The 24,172-nt window shown below is 44.1% G+C and overlaps 1 protein-coding gene and 5 non-coding genes across 8 annotated transcripts; all 6 read left to right on the top strand.

The window, feature by feature from the left end:
* The first annotated feature begins 17,901 nt into the window (after positions 1 to 17,901).
* On the top strand, positions 17,902 to 24,044 carry Eif4a2 (eukaryotic translation initiation factor 4A2). 3 transcript variants are annotated; one of them, XR_007211053.1, is made up of 12 exons: positions 17,902 to 18,041; positions 18,826 to 18,871; positions 18,964 to 19,096; positions 19,380 to 19,519; positions 20,239 to 20,407; positions 20,497 to 20,606; positions 20,829 to 20,972; positions 21,242 to 21,379; positions 21,623 to 21,712; positions 21,936 to 22,015; positions 22,436 to 22,546; positions 23,270 to 23,403. XR_007211053.1 is itself a non-coding variant. In XM_048346987.1 (11 exons), the coding sequence occupies exons 1-11, from the start codon at positions 18,013 to 18,015 to the stop codon at positions 23,412 to 23,414; spliced, it is 1,224 nt and encodes a 407-aa protein (XP_048202944.1). In that variant the 5' UTR covers positions 17,902 to 18,012; the 3' UTR covers positions 23,415 to 24,044. The 3 variants fall into 3 exon arrangements, 1 of the variants encoding a protein (XP_048202944.1); XR_007211054.1 differs by having other exon boundaries at positions 22,436 to 22,542; positions 23,270 to 23,396; XM_048346987.1 differs by lacking the exon at positions 22,436 to 22,546 and having other exon boundaries at positions 23,270 to 24,044.
* Positions 19,210 to 19,278, top strand: LOC125352115. Its single transcript, XR_007211119.1, has one exon. It is a non-coding gene; the product is annotated as a small nucleolar RNA SNORD2 (small nucleolar RNA).
* LOC125352089 lies at positions 20,649 to 20,775 on the top strand. Its single transcript, XR_007211097.1, has one exon. It is a non-coding gene; the product is annotated as a small nucleolar RNA SNORA63 (small nucleolar RNA).
* On the top strand, positions 21,002 to 21,179 carry LOC125352110. The gene has a single exon (XR_007211115.1). It is a non-coding gene; the product is annotated as a small nucleolar RNA SNORA81 (small nucleolar RNA).
* On the top strand, positions 21,424 to 21,555 carry LOC125352088. Its single transcript, XR_007211096.1, has one exon. It is a non-coding gene; the product is annotated as a small nucleolar RNA SNORA63 (small nucleolar RNA).
* LOC125352095 lies at positions 21,741 to 21,879 on the top strand. Its single transcript, XR_007211101.1, has one exon. It is a non-coding gene; the product is annotated as a small nucleolar RNA SNORA4 (small nucleolar RNA).
* Positions 24,045 to 24,172: the final 128 nt, after the last annotated feature.

Raw genomic sequence — 24,172 nt, 5'->3', positions numbered from 1 at the left:
GAAGAAGATGGTGCAGCAGCAGCAGCAGAGCACTGGTGGCTCAAACCTATAATCCTAGTTACTCAGGAGGCCGAGATTTGAGGGTTGTGGTTCAAAGCTAGCAGGGGCAGGAAAGTCTGTGAGATTTGTATCTCCAATTAACTACTTAGAAAAACCCAGAAGTGGTGCTGTTGCTCAAGTGGTAGAACACTGACCTGAGTACAAAGAGGCTCAGAGGTAACACCTAAGGCCCCAAGCCCCAGGACAAGCAAAAAGGAAAGAAGAAGAAGAAGAAGAAGAAGAAGAAGAAGAAGAAGAAGAAGAAGAAGAAGAAGAAGAAGAAGAAGAAGAAGAAGAAGAAGAAGAAGAAATGAAAAGAACAAGAGAGAGAGAAAGGGAGAGAGAGGTAGTTAGAGGGGTCAAGTGTCAGTGGCTCATGCCTATAATCCAAGCTACTTAGAAGTCTGAAATCTAAAGATTCCAGTTAGAAGCCAGCCTGAGCAAAAAACTCCATGTGACTCTTACCTGGAATTAAGCAGCAAAAAGCCAGAAGTAGAAAAGTGGTTCAAGCAGTAGATTACCAGCCTTGAGTAAAAGAGACAAATCAGAACACAAGGTCTTGGGTTCAAGCCCCAGTATTGGTATAAAAGAAAAAGAGGAAAGGGGCGGGGGCTGGGAATGTGGCTTAGCGGTAGAATAATTGCCTAGCATGCACAAAGCCCTGGGTTTGATTCCTCAGCACCACATAAACAGAAAAAGCCAGAAGTGGCGCAATGGCCCAAGTGGTAGAGTGCTAGCCTTGAGCAAAAAGAAGCCAGGGACAGTGCTCAGGCCCGGAGTCAAAGCCCCAGGACTGGCAAAAACAAACAAAAAGGAGAAGGAGAAGGAGAAGAAGAGAAAGCAGGAGAAGAAGAAGAAAGAAGGAGAAATTACTCTCTAAAAGTCATCTTAGCATTTTCTTCTCCTGAAGAACTAGAAAAAACTGGCAAAAGACCTTGGCTATAGCTACGGCCTTTGTATTTCGCTTCTCTAGGTGGGATTTCCAGATGATATCATAATGAATGGGTAGAACTAAAAATAGTCAGTACCTTCATACAAATTCATTTAATTACAAAAATAAATTGTCCTCAAAATGTCCTTGTAGGCCTCAGCTCCCACCTGGGAGTATACACATATGGACTGTATCTCATGCAACTGGTTAAAAACAACTTGGGAATCACAGGCTGGGAATGTGGCTTAGTGGTAGAGGGCTTGCCTAGCATGCATGAAGCCCTGGTTTCGATTCCTCAGTACCACATAAACAGAAAAATAACAGAAGTGGTGCTGTGGCTCAATTGGCACAGTGCTAACGTTAAGCAAAAGAAGCTCAGGGACAGTGCCCAGGAATAGTGCCAAAACAAAGAAAGAAACAACCTGATATCATTATTTGGCACATGAATAACAAGACCAACTTCAGAAAGAAGTCTGGAGAGTCACCCAAGACCCCAGGCTGCTTGGGCCTGAAGAAAGCCCAACCAACCAAAGCTTCAGTGTCCACAAACCACACGTGTCCTACTTTCCCTTGAGTAAATTCCTATGTTCTTTTGCTGCTATTCTCCTTTGTCTTGCTCAATATGTTGTGAGGGATGGGAAAGAACATGGACAAATTTCTCTCAGAGAAAGACTAGCTCCGATCCCAGCCCCACTACCCACTATGCTAGGAGCCTCATCTACCTGGGTTCACAAACTATTTAGAGTGTCCTGGAAAGGCTAGAAACCTTAAATCACACTGGGTATGGCGGCTCACATCTATAATCGCCAGCACTTGAGATGCAGCAGCAGAGATCCTAAGTTTGAAGCCAGACTGGAACTACACAGCAGATGCCAGCTTGGCTTACAAAAAAAAAAAAAGGTAAAAGCCAAAACAAAGAGCAAATAACAAAAGTTCACTTCAATTCATACAAATCAGCCTAAGGAATTGTTTGGGAAAAGTCATCTTGCTGCATTCAAGTTGAGCATTTAAATGCTAAATCATTCTGAAGCAATGTAGATGGGAGGAGGGAGTAGAGAATGAACCTTGGCAAACAAGAGCCAAGAATTCAGATTTAAACAATGTATTAGGGTATAGCTTCTCACACCTGTAATCCTAACCATTTAGGCTGAGATGAGAGGTTAGAGATTCCAAGTCATTGGGGGGAGGAGGGTGTTTCCTGAGAGTCTTATCTCCAATTACTCACCAAAAAGCCTGATGTGGAGTTGTGACTCAAGTGGTAGACCACTAGCCTTGAGCAAAAAAGGTAGGGGACAGTGCTCAGACTCTGAGTTCAAACCCCAATACTGGCACCTCCTCCTCTACTCCCCGCCCCGCCCCGCCCTCCCAAAACAGGCTCTGCTTCCTTAGCTTTAAGCACCACATTCCTTCATTAAGGTGCAACATAAAGTAAAACAAGCAGCTCTCTCTCTGACCTTCCTTGCTGGCCCAAATGATTACAATTCTGAGAACTGAGCAGGAATATCTTAAAGCAAGAGCTTTTCCTGAAGAACAGAAACAGAAAGCGTTTGATTAAATGACTCCTATGATTACCGAAGTGTTTGCAAAAATGAAAAAACAAACAAACAAACAAACAAAACAACCTAGGGAAGGACAGGTGGTGTCTGATGACATCCATCCTTCATTTAAAGGGGTGCTGAAGAAAAAAGGCATTTGTGTCACAGTGATCCAAGTTTAGTAAACTGGCCAGATTTGATACTCTGTGCCTAATTTATGATGTAAAGGCAGTATGACAAGCAAGAATGACGGAATGAGCTGGGTGTTGGTGGCTCACCTAGCTGTTTAGGAGGATGAGATCTGAGGATGTAGGTTTTAAACTAGCCTGTTCAGAAAAGTCCAAGAAAGTTTTATCTCCAGTTAATCAGCAAAAACCTGGAAGCAGAGCTGTGGCTCAAGTGGTAGAGTACAGTTAGACCTTTAAATAAGCCCTCAATCTGGGATACATGAAACCATATGAATTCCCTGCTCCCTCCTACTCAGGAGGCTGAGATGTGAGAATCAAGTGCTTACTACCACATGAGTCACCAGCTTCCAAGGCCATAAGCCTTCTTTTTCTACCACTCATTCGTTGTTTGCCTCACATATATTGTGAAGTATTTTTAGTTGTACTTAGTTGAACAAAGATGGGAAAATGAATCTAATTATGTGGTACTAAGACATCAAACCAGAGCTGGGAATGTGGCTTAGTGGTAGAGTGCTTGCCTAGCATGCATGGGTTCAATTCTGCAGCACCACGTAAACAGAAAAAGCTGGAAGTGGCACTGAGGCTCAAGTGGTAGGGTGCTCGCCTTGAGCAAAAGGAAGCCAGAGACAGTGCTCAGGCCCTGATTGCAAGTCCCAGGACTAGCAAAATAAATAAAATAAGATAAAATAATTTTTTATTAAAGAAATCAAATCCAGGGCTTCATGCATGTTAGGTAAGCACTCTATCACTACATTCTCACATTCCTAGCCCTATTTTCTTTTTTTTTCTGAGGTAAGTTCTTGCTATATGAAGGACTTGCCACTCCCCTCTAGGCCCATTCTTTCTATGTATCCAAAGATGGAATAGGAAGCATTGACACACACCCACACCCACACCCACACACCCACACACCCACACACACACTATTGCCTCAGGCCCATACAGACACCAGGCAGGAACCTCAATGGTGGAACCTGCTTTGATATGCAGGCACCAGGGAAAACCTCAATATGGGAACCTGCTTTGATATGCAGGCAGGACATCTCACCTAGGCCCAGCTGTAAACAACCCTTTGTGGGCCAAATGGGAAAGCCCCAACTTCCTAGACCTAGTGGTGCTTTCAATAACCTGCTTCCTTGCTCAGAGCCCATATAAGCCTGGTCCCAAATTCACCCCCTCGCACAACAATAGACGGTCCTAGCCTGTTGATGATCGAGTCTGGCCTATTCCTTTTACGTTTTCCTCCATTTTTCCCAACATATGGTGCGCGAAACGCCTCTCATGGAGCCTTTTCCCTTCTCTTTCCGAGGCCTTTCTCCATCTGGAGCACAGAGAGCGCCGAGCTTACTTTGGGCTAAACAGCCGCCTGAACCGACCTCGTGGCCTTTGCCTCCGTAAGTGGTGCATGCCTCGTGGACGGCCGCCCCGTGTGGCTTGAGGTATTGGCCCACTGTGTAAACCCAGAAAAGGCCTCATCTCCCCATTCTCCCTCCTTCACCTGTGCCCGGACTCCAGGCAGGAGGCTCCTCGCCGTTTGACCGACTCCACCCACCACCACCTAAAAGCCGTCAGGACGAGGTAACCAGCCGGTCCGTGGCGGAGGCGCCCCGACACGGACCTGGGGACTCCAGGAGTCCCCCCCGCCCCCAACCTTCCTGTCTACAGGGTCCCCAGAGACTCCAGGAGTCTTATCCGTTCCTGATCCTCTGACACCCTTTAATGAGGACCTTTGGGGACGCCCTCTCCTAATTATTGGGATCCTTCCCTTCTCCTTTCCAAAGCCTCGGGGACGCCTGAAGCGGCGGGACAGGCTCCACAGACCTACCAAATTTTCCAAATTGTCTCCCAGAGCCACCCCATTGGCATGTCTGTGGTCTAACCTTAAGAATCTCGGCTGACTGAGTTAGTCAAAGAAAACTGACCTGTTTGCCTACCACAATCTGGCCTCAGTAAACCATGGCCACCATCGGCTTGAATTCTGAACCTTCGATTTTACTCTTACCGATTTAAACACTTCTCCAACGAAATGGTGAGGGGTCCGAGGTCCCCTACACCCAAGCCCTCCTCTGCCTCCACTCTAGAGACCTCTCCCCGGCTTGTCCTACCCTGCCCACCAAATTCTTCCTTCTCCGACCTCCGCTGAAGTCCACCCCCTCTGCTTTCCTGCCTTGCTCACCAAGTCCTCCTCCCCTGTAAGTTTCCCAGCTCTCTCCTCTAGAAAGGGAACTTTCCTTGCATTGTAGCAATCTCCATCGCCTCCCTCCTTTCTCTGTCTCTCTCTCTCTGACGACCCCCAGACCCAAGATCATTTACCATTACATCACCTCCATTCCCACGGACAGCCCTTGTGCCCTTGAGAGTGAGATGCAGGCAGGGTCCCAGGGACCCCCTCTAGTTTCCCTCTTAAAGGCTAGCCCTCATGGATCCAGTTCCATAGCCCAAGTCTTCTTCCTGGCTCCTGTAACTACATTCCTCTTCTCTTTAGCTGGTCTGGATTCTCTAAGTAAAAAGTGTCTGCTCCAAGCAAACTTCTGTTGACCTTTGCCCTCTCTTCTCTCCTTTTTCCTCCACCCCCCAAATCCCATAGCATACCCAAAACAAATCTATCTTTTTTGCTTTGGGAACTCAAACACTAAACGATTCCTTTTCTCTTTCCTGAGCCTCAGGCTCAGGAAATCTGGATTCTTAGTTTATCCCTCAAGGCAAACGCCTAGAAAGCTGCAGAGTAAAATCTCTCCCTCTCACTTCTACCCTATCTGATAGCTCTATTCAATTGCCTCCTGTCCTTAAAAACCTGTTCAGCAACCCCCTTCCCCAATTCTCTTTAGAGGTCTAGGAAACTGACATCTAGCAAGAGACAAAGGACTCATGGGGAGTTTCTGCAGCCCCCCACTCTTTCTCCAAGCTTACTTTTTTTTGTTCTGGGTGTTTAAATATCCAATTCATATGTTAATGTGACTCAGCATCAAAGTTACTTTAAAGGTCTTCCATTCTTGTCATCAATGTTTGTTTAAGCATGGAGATTTTGTTAAATTCTGTTTGTTGTTTGCTAAATCTTAAATTTTGTCTTGTATTTTGTTTAGTATTGCCAGTTTATCTAAACTGACCATGTTGTTCTATCATATTGAGCAAAACAATAATAATTTTGTTGCTGGAATTCCAGAAAACTTAACTCCCAGCCGTTCCTTTCTAATTATGCCTCAATGTCCCCTAGCCATTCCTTTCTTCAATGTCCCCTACCGTTAGGTACTTTAGGGACTTGCTTTCTAGACTTATATATACCTTACGTTATATATACCTCCACTAAAATCTGCCACTATTCTCCTCCTCCTCCAGATGAAACCGGACCTGGATGAGCTCCCTCTCCAAACCCAATCCTCTGCCTTCCCTTCCCTGCCCTCCCCCATAAAGTAAGACCCCTAATCTGGGATACCTCACACCCCTGCTGTGGCCTACCCCCACCAACCGGTCCTTATCTTTCTTAAAGACCCCACTACTTTTGTAACCCCAACCCAATATCCACTTTCTCCTGTTGTGCCAAGTTGCAAGACCACCCCCAAGAAGACCACCGAGATTCAGACACTCCGAAATGCAAAAGCAAGGCAAGGCTTTATTTAACGAGCTGACAGCTCGAGGCTTCCTCCTAACCTCCGCGTGTCGGTGGGTAGGATGAGGCCCGAGTTGGCAGCTCGTTAAATAAAGCCTTGCCTTGCTTTTGCATTTCGGAGTGTCTGAATCTCGGTGGTCTTCTTGGGGGTGGTCTTGCAACTTGGCACAACATTTGGGGTTTCGTCCGGGATAGCCCCAGAGACCCCGAGATCCCAGACTCCGAAGGTAAGAAAACAGCGCTGTTCATTTGTCTTGTCCTGTAATTTGTCTGTTTGTCTGTTTTGCTTTTGCTTATACTTGTAGGGCGCGAGTCAGTTTGGTTTTTGGCCGGAACTGACCAGGAGGGCCTCCTAAACGAGACTCAACCCGCCCACCTTGTACTTGGGTCTGCTCCTTCTGCTTATCTGGCAGGAGGTTGTGGGCCAACTTGGGTCCACTCCTCCTGTAACCTGGCAGGAGGTTGTGGGCCAACTTGGGTCCACTCCTCCTGTACCCTGGCAGGAGGTTGTGGGCCAACTTGGGAGATCTCCAACTCGTAACTCGGGTCCACTCCTTCTGCACCATTGCAGGAGGTTGTGGGCCAACTCGGGTCCACTCCTTCTTACAGGAGGTTGTGGGCCAACTCGGGTCCATTCCTTCTGCACCCTTGTAGGAGGTTGTGGGCCAGCTTGGGAGATCTCCAACTCGTAGCTTTTCTTAGGCCTGTGTGTTTTCCTCCTTTTGTATTAATTGTTTGTTTCTTGTAGCCTTTTGGACTGAACATCTGATCAGAGCTATGGATAACGTTCTATCTTGAGGACCTCCATCTAGCCCCCTAGACTTGATCCTAGCTCACTGGAGGGAGGTTAAGGAGATAGCTCATTTTTGTGTGTTTTTTTCTTGCACTGTGCCTGATTGACAAACGGATGATGGGGAACGTTCCTTCCACTCCCCTGGACTTGACTTTAGCTCACTGGAAAGATGTACAGGTGACAGTCCACAATCAGTCAATCAGTGAGAATGTCCGCAAAAAAAGAACTCTGGGGGACCCCCATCCAGCCTTCTTAAGCAGAAAATTGTTTGGTGCGCTAAAATGTTTTACTAAGACTAAAAATGTTTTACTAAAACTATCAAGCCCTGGAAAATGAGGCTGGAGAATGCTAAAATCATTTGTTAAAGGTTTTTGTCTTAAAATGTATGGCCGATGCTTATTCAGCGCGCTTTAAGATCTTTTGAAAATGTATGTGTGTGTGCATGTGTGAGTGTGAACATGTTCAAGACTGCAGTATGATGCAAAACTAAGTTTAAATTCAAAGGTCTTCATGCCATGTAGTAACTGGGACCGAAGAAAAAAAAAAAAGAGGCTCTTTTGAAACAAGCAGCCCGTAAGCAAAGGGTGGCACCTGGTTTCAGATTGCCTGTGAGCTTCAGTTTTTCCGATGCAGATAAAAGCCAAAGTGTTGTGTTAGTGTTAAAAAGGCTTTGGAAATCAAGAATACATTTCTAGATAAGAAATTTGGAAGTAAAATTGTCCTAAATAATTATTGCAAAGTGAGAAAAGGAGAATTATGGCTACCAAAATGTTTTAATTGCCATTCCAGCTTCTTTGTAGGTTTTTTGTAACAGTTTCCAGCAGGCCCACAGAGAAGCACAGGTGATTCCTACAAGTTTGTCAAGATCTAATACTGACCCTTAATAAGTTCCAGGTAAGAGAGCATGCTTAAAAATTACTTCTATGTGGACCACCTTGTTGCTTATAATTGGAGTAAAGTGGCCCCTTATAAGACTCATTGATCTGAATCTGCGGTTCGAAGCCAGCCCGGGCAAAGAAAGGTCCCTGTGAGAGACTTGTCTCTAATCAGCCAGCAGAGTGCTGGGAACGGAGTGGTGTGGAGCTCAAAAGTGGTACGGTGCTAGTCTTGAGCTGGAGAGCTGAGGGACAGCACTCAGGCCCTGAGTCCAAGTCCAGTGGAAAGTCACTCTTCCTGGGACAAAAGTGATGGAGCATCCAGAGGCAGTAAGCCACTGCTTGGATGGCAGAGATGGTGTCAGATCCTAGAGTCACTACTGTTGGCCTTTCAAAAGTTAAAGCCGGGAAGTCCTAGAAGAATAGTTCATAAGCATGCCTTTCCAATGCCCATGTCTGTCTACTGGGCAGGAATTTACCAGTCATCTGTGATAGTGGTTAGTAAGGGTAAGTTTGTCAAATGAGAGGATAGATTAAAATCTCACCCCCCGCATTTACTCAAAGCCCTGACTGGCAGTGAGAATTTTAAGCTCATACATCTGTTTAGTAAAGAAAGCTTGTAGACCTGAGATTGTGTCCTTATTGAGATCTGTTAAAGGCCTGTCAGCTTGCCAATGCCCCCAATCAACAGATTACTAAAGGAGCTCGCCTCTGTGGGAATAGGCCAGGTGTGTATTGGGAAGTAGATTTCACAGAAATTACAAATATTTGCTAGTTTTTGTAGACACCTTTTCAGGATGGGTTGAAGCCTATCCAACAAAGCATGAGACTGCGAATGTAGTGGCTAAGAAGATCCTGGAAGAAATCCTACCCAGGTATGGCTTCCCATCCACCATTGGGTCAGACAATGGGCAGGCTTTCGTCTCAAAAGTAAAGTAGATGGCGTCACCACTTGGGTCCATTGCTCCCACGCCAGGCCAGCTGACCCCTTTGCCCTGGATGACAACTACCGTGATGGAACATGGGAGGTCTCCAAGCACCCAACTCAGCCGCTTCGCCTTCGCCTCAAGAAAAGAAAGTTAGACTGAATATTGTTATAATTTTCTTTTTGCCTTCTTTCCTTACTACCCTGGCTAGTGTTGATGTCATTTTGGCAGCTCACTCCAAAGTGAGGTGACCCCCTTATTTTAGGTAGTTTTGAGCTTGCTCAGGAATACGGGTATAGCCACCCGACCCTTAGAGCACAGTTGAGAAGTTTATGTATTATTTTGTTGCTTACATTTGGATACTAAACACTATAGAGCTAATGGTAAGTCTGTATAGCTGAAAGTTAATTTTCAGTTTGCAGCAATCCTGCAGTCCCTTGGAAAAGTAGACTAAGGTTATAGGTTCCTGGCTAGGTAAGGTCAACGCCCCTGAGTCAGCCTGAAGAAATTACAGAAGATGGATGATCTTCACCCATCAGCCCCCCTTTAAAATCAAGGGACCAGAGTTGTTTTTGGGAAGATGAGGCAGGATAAACTAGAGACATGCAGAACAGAGGTACAGAGAATATTCTTGTAAGAAATGGTGACAGGCCCTTTGGTTACTACATTGGGTCCTACTGGCCCATGCCTTACCTCTATATCATCCCCTAGACATGCAAGCCATTGAAATGGACAGAATGGAGCCATGATTGGCTCCCAAGGTACCAAAAAGAAAAAGGGGGAAATGAGGTGCCAGACTTTGAAGTCAGGCCCCACCACGTGAACCCCATTTTAGAATCGAACCCTGAGCCAATCAGATTTGTACCTGTGTGCTAATCTTGCTTGCACAGCTGATTGTTGTAACCTTGTTCTTTGCCTTTATAAGCCCTGTGTAATCACAGCTCGGGGCTTCCTCCTAACCTCCGCTGTGTCGGTGGGTAGGACGAGGCCCGAGTTGGCAGCTCGTTCAATAAACCCTTGCCTTGCTTTTGCATTTCGGAGTGTCTGAATCTTGGTGGTCTTCTTGGGGGTGGTCTTGCAACTTGGCACAACATCTCCCACTTCCTGCCTAAGGCTAAAGCTTATTATTCTCCAGTCTATTATTCTCCCACCTTCTCTCAGCCTCTCTCCTAACTTCTATCCATTTTCCTCTTAACACCCCAATCCTGGGAGTCAAAAAGCCAAATAACTCCTAGCTTGGTTCAAGACCTCCAAAAAATTAATCAGGCAATTGTTCCAAAATGCTCTATTGTGTCCAGTCCCTATACCCTACTCTCCCATATCCCCATATACCCCACCTCTAGCCTCCTTTTTGCCTTTACATGGGAAGACCCAGACACCCTCCAGGCCCAGCAGCTAACCTGGACAGTGCTTCCCCAAAGGTTCCATGACAGCCCCCATTATTCTGGTCAAGCCCTGCAAAAGGATTTAGCCTCATTAGATCTCTCCCCCAGCCTCCTCCTTCAATATGTAGATGACCTTCTCTGTAGCCTTTCTGCTGACCTAAACCTCAAACACTCTACTCTCCTTCTTAACTCCCTTGTTTCCTGGGGTTATAGGGCCTCCAAACACAAAGCCCAGATACACCAAAGATCAATTATATATTTGGGACTAACCATTTCCCAAGAGGGACAAGCCATATCTCCTCATAGGGTTCAGGAACTCCTCAACTATCCCCCACCCCAATCCAAGAGAGACCTCTTGACCCTCCTGGACCTCTTTAACTTCCGTATCTGGATCCCCAACTTTTCTCTTTAGCCCAACCTCTGTTGTACTCTGCCAGTAAAGGGCCTCTTGATTAGCCCGATCTCTCTCAGCTCCTATCCACCTCAGTTCCTATCCCCCTGAGCTCCCATCTCCCTAAGCTTTCTCTGTCTAAAGCCTCTAACCTCTCCCTCCCAGATCTTAAACTCTTTTTCCTTTCTCTGTCAAAAGTGAGAAGGCAACTTTCAACCCCTAGAGTGTTATTTCCCCCACCTTGGGTGCTCAGCCCCTCCCAGTAGCCCCCAGCTCTACCCATACCTCAACTCCCTACCCTGGAGCTCTAATTGGCCACTCCCACTCACCACTCAGACCTACTTCCCTTCTAGCCCCAGAGTTGTATAAGCTACTACCTGGATTAAGGTACAGACACTATGGGAGATTTGGTCCCACTAATAAACCTCTTTATAAACCTCCTGACTATCTCTGCATGGTCCCCTGGGGTGGCTGGGACAGATTTTTCATAGTGTACCTATCCAAACAACTGGATAAGATGACACAGCGGTGGCCCCATTGTCTCCAGGTTCCAGCAGCTGTGGCACTCATACGTGGCCCAAAAAATTTCCCTCCACAGCCCACTCTACATTCTAACCTCTCACTCCCTTAAGGATTTCTTCAGCCACAAAGCCTTGTCTGCCTTCCAAATCCAGACTCTTCATGCCTTTCTCCCTGACCCTACCCTATTCTTTGAAAACAAAACAAAACACAACACAACTCCCCCTTTAAAACCGAGCTACCCTCTTGCCCACCGCAGCCCAAGAACCAGAACCTCTCATACATTCCTTTCCTAATACCCTAGGTCTCTCTTTTCTCCCACATCTCAGACCTGCCTATCCCTGGGGCCCCTGACTGGTTTGTTGATGGCAACTCTCTTAGATGCTCTCCCTATATGACAGAATATGCAATTATTCAAGGTAACCCAGAGGAACCAGCTATCCTATACACATAGAAGTAAAATCTTTGCCCCCATACCACCTCACAGCAGGCAGACCTGGTTGCTCTAACATGTGCCCTCCTCCACCATGCTGCCCAGAGAGAGGATTTTTAACTCTAAAAGGATCCCCTATTGTTGCCACCTTTATCCAGGACCTGCTGGATTCTACACTGCTCCTGAAGCAGGCAGCCATCATGCAGACTCAACTAGCCACTGCCCTTCAGCAGGATGAGCCCCAGATACTCGTCTAGATAGCAGTGATAAAAAGAACCAGTAAGGAGAAATGTACATTTTTTTAAAAAGTTAGTAAAGAAAACCTTGGAAAGGGAAATTGAGGAAACAAGAAATGGCTTCCTCTGGATAAGAAAGGACTTGGAAAGTAACAATTGTCTTAAAGGTAAGTTATATGGAAATTATGACAAACCCCAAAAAGTTTGAGTATGTAGCAGATGGTATGAGTATGTCTTAAAAGACAGAGCTTGAGTAAAATTGGTATGTAATTAAGTTGACTATGATTTACAGTAAAAACTACCATCTCATTCTTTATGTCCCATCTATGAAAGTAATTGTGTAAACCAAAGTTCGCTTAAGGGCTGGGAATATGGCCTAGTGGCAAGAGTGCTTGCCTCCTACACATGAAGCTCTCGGTTTGATTCCCCAGCACCACATATATGGAAAACGGCCAGAAGGGGCACTGTGCTCAGGTGGCAGAGTGCTAGCCTTGAGCGGGAAGAAGCCAGGGACAGTGCTCAGGCCCTGAGTCCAAGGCCCAGGACTGGCCAAAAAAAAAACCCCAAAAACCAAAGTTCGCTTAAATGTTTGTTTATGGAAAGGTCCTTTAAATGAACTGTTATGCCCAAGTCACGAGATGACCACCAAGAAGACCACTGAGAGCCAGATTTTCCAAAATGCAAAAGCAAGGCTTTATTCAGGTGAGCTGCAGATCGGGCCTCATCCTACCCACCGACACAGTGGAGGTTAGGAGGAAGGCCCCCGAGCTGAGATTTCACAGGGCTTATAAAGGCAAAAAACCAAGTTACAGCAATCAGGTGTTCAAGCAAGATTAGGATATGGGTACAAATCTGATTGGCTCAGGGCTCAAGGCATTCTGGGACGGTTAGAGTTAAGCATTCCCAGGCAGTTATAGTTAAGCAGGGAGTTTCCTGACCGGTTGAGCCCTAATAAGCTTGTCCTGCTAGCCGGGATAGTTGGTGGCTTGGGTTACTCAAAGTTTAAACAGACAACAAAACGGGGGCTGCCTGAAAATGGGGTTTACTTTAACTCTTCAGAACACCTTTTAACTCAAATGCCATTTTTCCTGTTTAATCTGTAAGCAACCTTAAATACAGAGCTAAAAAGACACCAGCTCCTGCATTCTTTCTTATAATCACAAAGGTTTAGTAACACCTACAATGTCTTAACCTCAATTAGTATCCTAAAAGTATCATATGCAATTAAGAATAACTATTTCTATTTGATCTCCTTGTTGCTTTAATTGGATGGACATAAAAAGGGGTTTTGTGGCAAAGACTGCAGTTCAAAGCCATCCCGGGCAGAAAAATCCCTCTAAAGCTCCATCTCCCAACCAACCAGCAAAGAATTAACCATCCAAACGTAGAAAATGGCATTGTGGCTCAAAGTGGAAGAGTGCTAGCCTTGAACAGAAGTGCTCAGGTTCAGTGCCCAGGCCTTGAGTTCAAAGAAATGCCTACTGAGCCATCCCAGCAATAAGCACCTAGACCTTCAGGCCAGTCCAGGTAACCAGGAACCATGGAAAGGAGTAAGAGGGTCACATCCTGGTGTCACATCCTAAATGAAGCCAATCTGTGTTTACCCTTTCAAAATTAACCAGAGCAGGGAGATCAAGGGAAATAAGTTGAGAGGCTTGCCCATCCTAATAATGTCCACTCCTGTCTATGTTCTAACTGGACAGAAATTTACATTCTAGCTTTTGTTACCGGTTATTTCTATTTCCTATCTATTCTATATCCCCAGTTATATGGAAATTCCTCCTTCCTGGTAATAGGCCAAACTGGGATTATGTTTCAAATGTGCCCAGGGTTTGTTTTCCTATGTTTTTCTTACCAACTAGTCCTGCTACCTTGTCAGCATTTTGTCTGATCTCACATTTTTCACGTTTGTCTTTTACAGGATAACAACCCTCGCTCAGGAGACTACCTGGGAGCACATCAAGGCACTGCAGGAAACCGGACACTGCCCTTCCCTGCCCAGCACAAACCTGCACCCTGAAGACTGTGGCCCCAGTGACTCCTCAGTGCCCTCATGTCAGCAGGAAGTAGCCAGAAAAGACCATGACTGTCCCTCAACATTTTATACTACTTCAGGGTTTCAAATGATGGGAATCTGACTTGTTCTCCTTGTTATTCCCCTCACAGCATATTCTTTTTATGTATCCAAAGATCCTATATGAAGGACTTGCCTCTCCCCTCTAGGCCCATTCTTTCTATGTATCCAAAGATGGAATAGGAAGGATTGACCTCCCACCCTATTGCCTGAGGCCCATACAGACCCAACAGGCAGGAACCTCAGTGTTCCAACCTGCTTTGATATGCAGGCAGGACATCTCAACTAAGCCCAGCTGTAAACAACCCTTTGTGGGCCAAATAGGAAAGCCCCAACTTCCTGGACCTAATGGTGCTTTCCATAACCTACTTCCTTGCTCAGAGACCATATAAGCCTGGTTCCAAATTCACCCCCTTGCACAACTTCCAATCCCGTGAGAATGTCTGTGCCCTTCTCTGTTCCTCAGTAAACAGTCCTAGCCTGTTGATGATGATCGAGTCTGGCCTATTCCTTTTCCATTCTTCCCCATTTTCCCAACACACTATACAGTCTGGTTCTATCTAAATAGAAGTGTATGTGGGATGCTTGATTGAATAGCAGAAACCTAGATTTAAAAAAAAAGGATACTATAAAATATGTTTTTATTAGAATATGTGAAGAATTTTGAATGATACTTTTGTAGATATTATTCTTGTATCAATCATACATTTCTTGAGCATAACAAATTTTTCATGATTTTATGGAAGGAGAATATCTTTGTTTAAAACGAATAGGACCTAATGGCACAAGCCTATAATCCCAGCACTTGAAAGGCAGGGAAAGAAAGATTGCAAGTTTGCGACCAGCAGAGGTATATAACAAGAACCTGTCTCAAAAGCAAATAAACGAGTATTATGTGTGCTTACTAAATGATACAGACCATTAATAAGGAACAATTAGATAAGAAAAACCCATATACCTCTACAAACTTTCATGTATCAATAAACTGTCAAGGTACTGGTTTATTTATTGCAGCCTGGGGTGATCACAAGCCATTTGTGCATTAGGTGAACACTTTCTCTGAGCTATGTCACTATCCCCAAATGCCAATTTATTTATTTTTGGTACTGGGTTGAATTGCTAGGTAGATGCTCTACCACTTGTCATACTACCAGCTCTTTTTCTTTTTCCCTTTTTTCCTTTTTGTCGGTTGTGGGGCTTAAACTCAGAGCTCAGAGCCTGGGCCCTGTCCTGAGCTTTTCTGCTCAAGGCTAGTGCTCTACCACTTTGAGCCACAGCTCTACTTTCAATTTTCTGGTGGTCAACTGGAGATAAGACTCTCATGGACTTTCCTACCTGCGCTGGTTTTGAACTGTGATTCTCAGATCTTAACCTTGTGAATAGCTAGGATCACGCATGTGTGCCACCAGTGCCCAGATAAGTTCTTTTTCTTTTAGTTACATTTTGGACAAGTTCTCAAGTTAGTACCCCTGTTCACAACTGCATTCTTTCAACTGCCTACCTATTCTGGGTTACAAGTGTGAATCACCACATGACCTTGTTTGTTCTGGTAGGTTGAGATAGGGCTTGCTTCTTTCTGATCTCTGACAGCTGAATAGTTCAGATTACAGGCATGTAACACTGCACCATGGCCCAAGTTGCTGTGTAGCAATCACTTAAAATCAATGGAGGACCTTAAGACAATGTAGGAATCTCAAGGTGAAACAATAGATGAACCTTGAGCAAGGGACCTCTCTCTCTTTCTCTCTCTCTCTGTATTGGGGCGTGAACTTATGGCCTGGGCACTGTCCCTTAGCTTTTTTGCTCAAGGCAGGCACTTGTTCCAGCTTGTTCCACTTGTTCCAGCTCCATACTCAGCTTCCCCTTTCCCCAGTGATAAGTCTCACAGACTTTTCTGCCTAGGTTGATTTTGAACCATTATTCTCCCGGTCTCAGCCTCCATAGTAGCTAGGATTACAGACCTGAGGTACTTGTGCCAGCCTTTGAAATTTAAAATTGTCCCCAGAAGCTTAAGTTCCCTGACTGGGAGAGGAAAATTCACTTTGTAGTGTCATTTGTAGTATGGCCGCTCTCATCAACTCCAGGTTAGCTAGGAACCACTCACAGTTGACTTTGAGAAAGCTATAAAATTTCAGATCCCAGGTAAGTAGACACATTTAAACCTCAAGAGTATGTGTGCTGGTTTGCAAAACTTGCCAAGCATATGCTTTGATACTCAATTTACCGATTACCTAATTTTATTTATTTTTTAGTGGTAATATGATAAGAATAACATTTAGTGAACATATATTGTAGGACTGCAGGTATTTTTCTTTTTTTGAGATAGTATCATGATCATCAGGATAGTATCAGCCTGTCAAATGCTGGGGTTTACTTGACAGTTTCCATTATTATTATTATTTTAAAAAACTCAGCAGCACTTGTAACCTAAAAGGTTAGACCTTGACTACTTCCTCCTAAGAGACTTTGGAAAATAAAAGGATAGTCTTTGACTATTTCCTCCTGAGACTTTGGAAAATCCTCATAGCATCTAGTGATAATCCTAAAGAAAACACCTAAAGTAGGTGTTGATTGCTGATTAAGTTCACCCCACAATCACTAGCTTTTACCCTAACACTCACATGCAACGGAATAGTTGATCCCCTTAGTTTTGGCTTAGCATTTCCTCCAGTTTCTCAGTTTCTGGAGTATTTTTAGGCAATTTTGAATGAGACAATACCTTCCTGTTTTCTGGAAAATGCCTGGCCTCCCGGTGAACCTGGATTTGAACTAGCCTGAGGGGTAGGTCCACTTTGTTATCTTGGTGTTAATTTTTGTCACAGTTCTTGGCATGATGATTTTAAAATATATTGTTTTTGGTATAAAAATAGTATTTGTATAAAAATAGTACTTAGAGCCAGATATCTTCTGTAACCTAAAAAAATTTTCCAGTACAGCAGAAAATGTTTTGAGTGTTCCTGATGCTATCTTGCTCCGTAAGGATGTTTTAAAATTCAATGTTTAAATATGTTGTCTTTTTATTTTTAGCAAGTGGCCTGTATTGTGGGGTAGCTGAAAACCTCTGAGCTTAAAGAGCCATATAATTTATTGAAGCAGGAATAATTGTGTTGCTCTGAATTCCAAAACACCAACAGGCCAATTAAAAGCAGTCTCTATTACTATTATTATTATAGACTAATTTAGACTGGAATTAAAACCTGTTGAGTCCCAAAGGAGCACAGCGTAATCAGCCAGAAAACACCTATTTACATTCTGGCCGGCCTCACAAAGAAAATGACTGACCCACAGCCTTTATCCTCTTGCAAAGTTAATAGTGATTTGAATCAGGCAGTCCTCGCAGCTGCTGGGTGACAATCATTCGCATTATTTTGCAGCGAGCGAGCGAGACCCGACCTGCAAATAAGCAAGCTGCTGTCCCCGGGGCATCTGTAAATGACAAGGGCAGCTTGATGGTTTCCCCTCGCCCAGCAGAAGGAGATTCTGAGACGCGCCCGGGCCCGACACGATGTTCTGTGCTCTTGTGTTTTCCGCGCCTTGAAGACCCGAGATGTTTAAACGGCTGGGGTAAACGCCAGCCGGCTCTTCTCCGACCTCCTCAAACCGTGGCGAGCGCCAGAAGTAACTCATTCCCGTCCCGTACGGAACCCGGTGGTCGCAGCCCCACCCGGCCGCGCCACACCGCCCGCCGCCCCCTGCCGCGGCCCCCGGAACCCGGCCTGCCTCTGCGTCACGGACGCGGAAACCCCGTAGGAGCAGGGCGGGCGGCGAGAGCGGAGTTCCGTTTTCATCGCTGCAATATCCTTCCGCCCCAAAGCAAAGAGTCCCAGCTCCTCTCCAAATCTTGATATTTCTAGTCACGCTATCATAGTGGGGGGGAAAAATTGAAATCTGTGTTATCCTCATCGAGCTCTTCTAGGATTGGACGTGAGGGAACGAACCACAGGGTTATAATTCTTGAGGTTAACCGCCGAGCGAGGAGAAATTCCTCCGCGACAAACGGGTTCCGGCCGCGAGCCTATAAAAAACCGGTGGCGCGGTGCGGCTGTCTTTCCAGTCGGGCTCGGAGGCGTCCTTCGGATCATGTCTGGTGGTTCTGCGGACTATAACAGGTATGGCGTGGTCTTCTGGTGGTCGAGATCAGTCGTGGACGGCGTAGAGCGCCCGACCTTGTAATGGGTGTCACGGAACTAGGTGTATAGGGTGTTTTTTCTCACGGCAGAGCACCCTTCCAGAAGCTTCCATGTTGTGCAGGGCCCGGGATTGCAGGGAGACAGATGAGGGGTAAAGATGGAGGGATTGGAAGCTGCTCTTCCGGGGACATTCTACTATAGCCCTGCCGTGTGCGCTCCCCGTGCTGGACGCGACAAGCTGTCACAAGCCATGGCGCAGTCAGCGTTAGGCACTGCGTAACCGAACTCCTAAGTTTTATTTGCGGCCAGCGCGAGCTGGGGGCCTGGGTCTTTGAGGTGAGAGGGTTGGACAGCTGCGGTTGCCCCACGCCTCAGCCGGACGGCGGCAGGACTGGGCCGGCGAACCGTTGGCGTAGCCCCCTAGTCAGGCCTCTCGGTCCGCGTCAATCACCGGGGTGCGCAGAGTTAGGGGCGGAGCCCAGCGCGCGGAGCTCTCGCGAGACGCTCGGCTGCCTGGACGGGAGCTCTGGGCACCGAGCTGGGGAAGGGGCTGGCCGGGGACCTGTTCTCCTGGATGATACCTTTCCTTTGGGAAGGGCACGCGATGCCAAATGATTTCCCCCCAGCACCAGATTCGATTGGCTTTTGAGGTAGACGACGCATCTGGGAGGGTAATAAGATTGTGAAAAGGTAACAACTTTTGAGGCTGTGAGGTGACTTGGCCAAGGGCTTTATCGTCTCACTGGAATGTTCTTGTTTGCAGAGAACATGGCGGCCCAGAGGGAATGGACCCCGATGGTGTCATCGAGGTAAGAGATGGGTGTAAATTTTGTTAGCCCGAGAAAAGGTGCTGGTTTTTTTGTTACTTTATTTACTCTTGTGCTATTTCTTAAATTTATAGAGCAACTGGAATGAGATTGTTGATAACTTTGATGATATGAACTTAAAGGAGTCTCTTCTACGGGGCATCTATGCGTATGGTTTTGAGAAGCCTTCAGCTATTCAACAGAGAGCTATAATTCCCTGCATTAAAGGTAAAGGAAATGTGTTGACCTTTATTTAGTAAAATTCACTGTTCAGCATTGAGGTGGCCCATAAAAGGGAAAGTAACCTTTGGGGGACTACTAGCACCTATTTGTATTCCTTAAAGTGAAATGATGGCAATCATCTTTCGGGACTGACCTGAAATGAAGAAAATGCTCACTGCTGATCACTTGATTATTTGGGCATAATCATGTCCCAACTGGAATACATGGTGTGTGGTAGAAGTGACAATTTTGTTGTGGGATCGGTAAATGTGTATCCTACTTTTTTTAGGGTATGATGTGATTGCTCAAGCTCAGTCAGGTACTGGCAAGACAGCCACATTTGCTATTTCCATCCTGCAACAGTTGGAGATTGAGTTCAAGGAGACCCAAGCACTAGTATTGGCCCCCACCAGAGAACTGGCTCAACAGGTATTGATAGTGTAGTTCAAAAAAAACTGCTTGCGTGTTGCATAGGTTTCAGGTTTCACAACTGAAGAATTTAAGACAGTACAAATTGTCCTATTAGCCATCCTTTATTATCCATGCATGCAGGGAGTTTGTGCTAAAAGTTAAGCAGGAGGTGGGTGTGTAGGTACTGATATAGTAAAAAGGTTGAGAATGCAAAGCTGTTAATGGTGGACTAGGTATGTAGCCATTTTTTAAAAGTTGAATCCAGTTGTGCAACATGAAAACTGCAGTGACATGTTACCATTTGACTGTCTCAGTAGTTTGTGATGCATCTGTTGCATGCTATGTTTTTAAGCTTAATGCCATAATTGGCATTGGTTTTCAGTGAAAATTTCTAGCAGTGCCATAAGCTTTATTAAAATCATAAGGCAGGTAGTAGTGCCTACTATATGAGAGAAAGATTGGCCAACATTGCCCCAGCTGTATTTGCAGTACATGTTTCAGTATTACACCTTCCTACACAGTGAATAATTGTAGGAAACTTTAATAATTGTCTAGTTGATGTCCAAATTTGACCAGACCCTTAAAGACATTAAGGGATACACACTGCGTTGTTAGGCTTGGAAGTAGTTTTGTGCTGTGCATGCATAAAAGCTGTTGGCAGACCAAGTATTTGCCATTATGCCTTGGAAGTTAGTCCAATTATATAATGGAATAATTATGGTTTTTTTCACTCTTAGATCCAAAAGGTAATTTTGGCACTTGGAGATTACATGGGAGCAACTTGTCATGCTTGCATTGGTGGAACAAATGTTCGAAATGAAATGCAAAAGCTGCAGGCTGAAGCACCACATATTGTTGTTGGTACACCAGGGAGAGTGTTTGACATGTTGAACAGAAGATACCTTTGTAAGTAATGTCATTGAAGAGCATAACATTGTACTGTTGACAATAGTTAACATTTGGGAATTTTGAAATTCTGGATGACTTCTTAACAGCTCCAAAATGGATCAAAATGTTCGTTTTGGATGAAGCCGATGAAATGTTGAGCCGAGGGTTTAAGGATCAAATCTATGAGATTTTCCAGAAATTAAATACAAGTATTCAGGTAAGCATTTGTTGTGCCTTCAAAGCTAAGAGGCTTGGTTTAATGCAGGCACAGTTACAATATAATTGAAGTGTTTTATTGTCGTTCCCCCTGCTTAAAGCATATGATACATTACTATCTCTGTCTAGCTTCATTCCATAGTAAGACAGAGACACTTGGTCTCAAACATTAATATTAATCACAGTGAAAGTTCTGTTTACTTGAATTATACTTTTTTTAAAGGTCGTGTTGCTTTCTGCCACAATGCCAACTGATGTGTTAGAAGTGACCAAAAAATTCATGAGAGATCCAATTCGAATCTTGGTGAAGAAGGAAGAATTGACCCTTGAAGGAATCAAGCAATTTTATATTAATGTTGAGAGAGAGGTAATATGTCTTTAGTGTTAAATAACACTTTCTTCTTGTATAAGCACTGTGCTAAAATTGCAGAAACTAGGATTCTATCTTGGTTTCTGTAATAATGCTAGCAGAGTACACACAAGAAGAAAAGTATTTGCACTATATCCTAAAGACTGGGGTGGACCTCTTTCTTAATGTCCAGTGTCCTTTGTCTTAAGATTTGGTGCAATATATATATAAGAAATTTCTGGTGAAAAGTTGAAATTAAATGCTATCTTTTCTTTGAAATACTTAAGGAGTGGAAGTTGGACACACTTTGTGACTTGTACGAGACACTGACTATTACGCAGGCTGTTATTTTCCTCAATACAAGGCGCAAAGTTGACTGGCTCACTGAGAAAATGCATGCCAGGGACTTTACAGTTTCTGCTCTGGTAAGAGGTATTCTAACTTCATAGTGTTAAAGTAATGTCTGTTACAGCAGGAATTAGACTACAATATAGCTGCTAAGTGCTGTGTTGTCGTTCCCCCTGCTCAAATTAAACTTGTTTCTTAACTATACCTGTCTGCTATACCCCTACAGCAGCCAGGGACGCTTGGTCTCATACATGTTGTGAAAATTGAATTTTGACCTGATTGGTAATTCTGGAGTTAAAGGCTTGTTCATTTCCATGCAGCATGGTGATATGGACCAGAAGGAGAGAGATGTTATTATGAGGGAATTCCGGTCAGGGTCAAGCCGTGTTCTGATCACTACTGACTTGTTGGTAAGTCTGACACTTGTGTAAGTATTGTGTACCAAAAGTTAATTTGGGGGAAAGGTTTTTTAATAACCTTTACCAATTTAGCCTATTTGGGAGAATAAATTGACCACATACTCCACAATGGGCTATGCCATTTAACATAGTTCATTACTAAATTTGTGGCCTACATTACATCATACCCAGCATTTCTGAATTAGGATTATGAACATACACTTGTATTTTTCAGGCTCGTGGAATTGATGTGCAACAAGTGTCTTTGGTTATAAACTATGACCTACCTACCAATCGTGAAAACTATATTCACAGGTGAGAAGACAGCATCTTAAAGTAATTGCACTGGCAAAATAAATTCCATGTGTTGGTTTTCCTTTGATTTGTATGAAAGGTAACATCAAATCAGGGACTAGATCAGTAGGACAGTAATTTTGGTGAAAGTTGTCCTTGGGAAGACTGCTCAGAGCAAAGTGGGAAAACATGTAAATGTTGGTCAGATTGATTATACAATACAGAATAGGTTGCTTTAGATCTCTTGGTGTTTTGTTTGACCTTTATTTTTAGTGATCTGTGTCTATGTGCTTTTTCTTGGTGATTCTATAGTTGGGATTTTCTTGGTGACGCTGGTAGCATTTTGAGTGATCCCTGGTTTAGTTATAGTGGCTTTATCCCTAAATAAATTGAATTGTGCTTTGTTATATGATGTAAAAAAAGACTTTTTAAAAAATACAGGAGTCGATAGCAGCAGTTGATGACGAGATGGCACTCAGAAACGGCGTTGACGTAATTTAGGACGTGGATTCATAAGCGAAACAGCACACTGTTTGAATAAAGAGCGAGTCGGTATTTATATTTGTTTTTCTTTTGTCATGATTATTTGATATTTTAAGTTGTTCCAGCCAAGGCATTTTGTACGTTAGCATTTCTTAGGCATTAGGTGGTTTGTGTTGTCTGGTTTCTGTAGGAAGGTTAGAGAGCTGTTTTGGAGTTAACACGTTTGAGTAATTGAGTATATAACGTGTGAAACTGGGCAAAAAAAAAAAGCAGTGATGAGTTTGGGTTTACCCTACCAAATTTGTTTTCCCACTGGAAAAGTTGTTAAGTTTTAGAAAATAGTTAACCTACAGCATTTTGTGTTTACAGTTTACAGTTCCAGAAGTGCGTCGAGTGGATTACATAACTGTTCTCTTTTATCCCTGGTGTTTACATCTGTCCCAGGCTGACTACTGCTCTTGGCTGGCCCACTTTGGTACGGGCTTTAATTTCACTACCCCAAATACAATGCTGCCATCTGCTTTATTATAATGCTCAAGGCGCCTGATAAAAATCTCATTTTGCAGCCAGACACGCCTTGAATCCTTTTGGCACTAACTGCAAAGGAAGATTTTTTTTTTCCCTCAATGCATTGACTTTAGCAGCTAATGTTCCAATTAGAAGCACGAACCATAACCTTGATAAAAAAAAAACAGCAGCTGATGGTTAACAAGTGGATCATCATGTTCAATAGTTCGTGAAACATTTGAGAAGTAATGTTCTTCTGATTGCCCTTTTCTTTTTCTTATACAGAATTGGCAGAGGGGGTCGATTTGGGAGGAAAGGTGTGGCTATAAACTTTGTTACTGAAGAAGACAAGAGGATTCTTCGTGACATTGAGACTTTCTACAATACTACAGTGGAGGAAATGCCCATGAATGTGGCTGACCTTATTTAATTCCTGGGATGAGAGTTTTGAATGCAGTGCTCGCTGTTGCTGAATAGGCGACCACAACGTGCATTGTGCTTCTTTGGGAATATATTTGAATCTTGTCTCAATGCTCATTACGGATCAGAAATACAGATTTTGATAGCAAAGCGACATTAGTCGTGAGCTCTGTGAGGAAAGTCATTGGCTTCATCCTCTTTAGAGTTAGACTGTTGGGGTGGGTATAAAAGATGGGGTCTGTAAAATCTTTCTTTCTTAGAAATTTATTTCCTAGTTCTGTAGAAATGGTTGTATTAGATGTTCTCTATCATTTAATAATATACTTGTGGACTAAAAGATATAAGTGCTGTATAAAATCGGCCAATTATGTTAAACTAGCATATCTGCCTTTACTGTGTTTCTCAGCCTGAATAGAAAGGCCTTTAAAACTGATTTTTTTTTTTAGAAAGCATTTGAATGCAGTTTGTTTGGTATTGTATTTATTCAATAAAGTAATTAGTGCTAGTGTGAAATGGACCCTGTTGCTAAACCCCAGCAAGCAATCATATCCTAGGTAGGGTTAAACTCCCAGTAAAATTGCCATATTGCACATGTCTTAATGAAGTTTGAATGTTAAATAAATTGTATATTCACTTTAAAGGCTCTCATTTTATTTGCACCTATAAGAACCATGGTTGGGGTTGGGGATGTAGGCTTAGTGGTTAAGAGTGGTTGCCACTATGTATGAAACCCTGGGTTGGATTCCTCAGAACCACACTAAACAGAAA

The sequence above is a fragment of the Perognathus longimembris genome, chromosome 5 (genome assembly GCF_023159225.1).
Source record: "Perognathus longimembris pacificus isolate PPM17 chromosome 5, ASM2315922v1, whole genome shotgun sequence".
NCBI classification, from domain to species: domain Eukaryota; kingdom Metazoa; phylum Chordata; class Mammalia; order Rodentia; family Heteromyidae; genus Perognathus; species Perognathus longimembris.
Note: the sequence above shows the minus strand (reverse complement) of the source record. Positions and strands in the feature narration are given on the sequence as shown.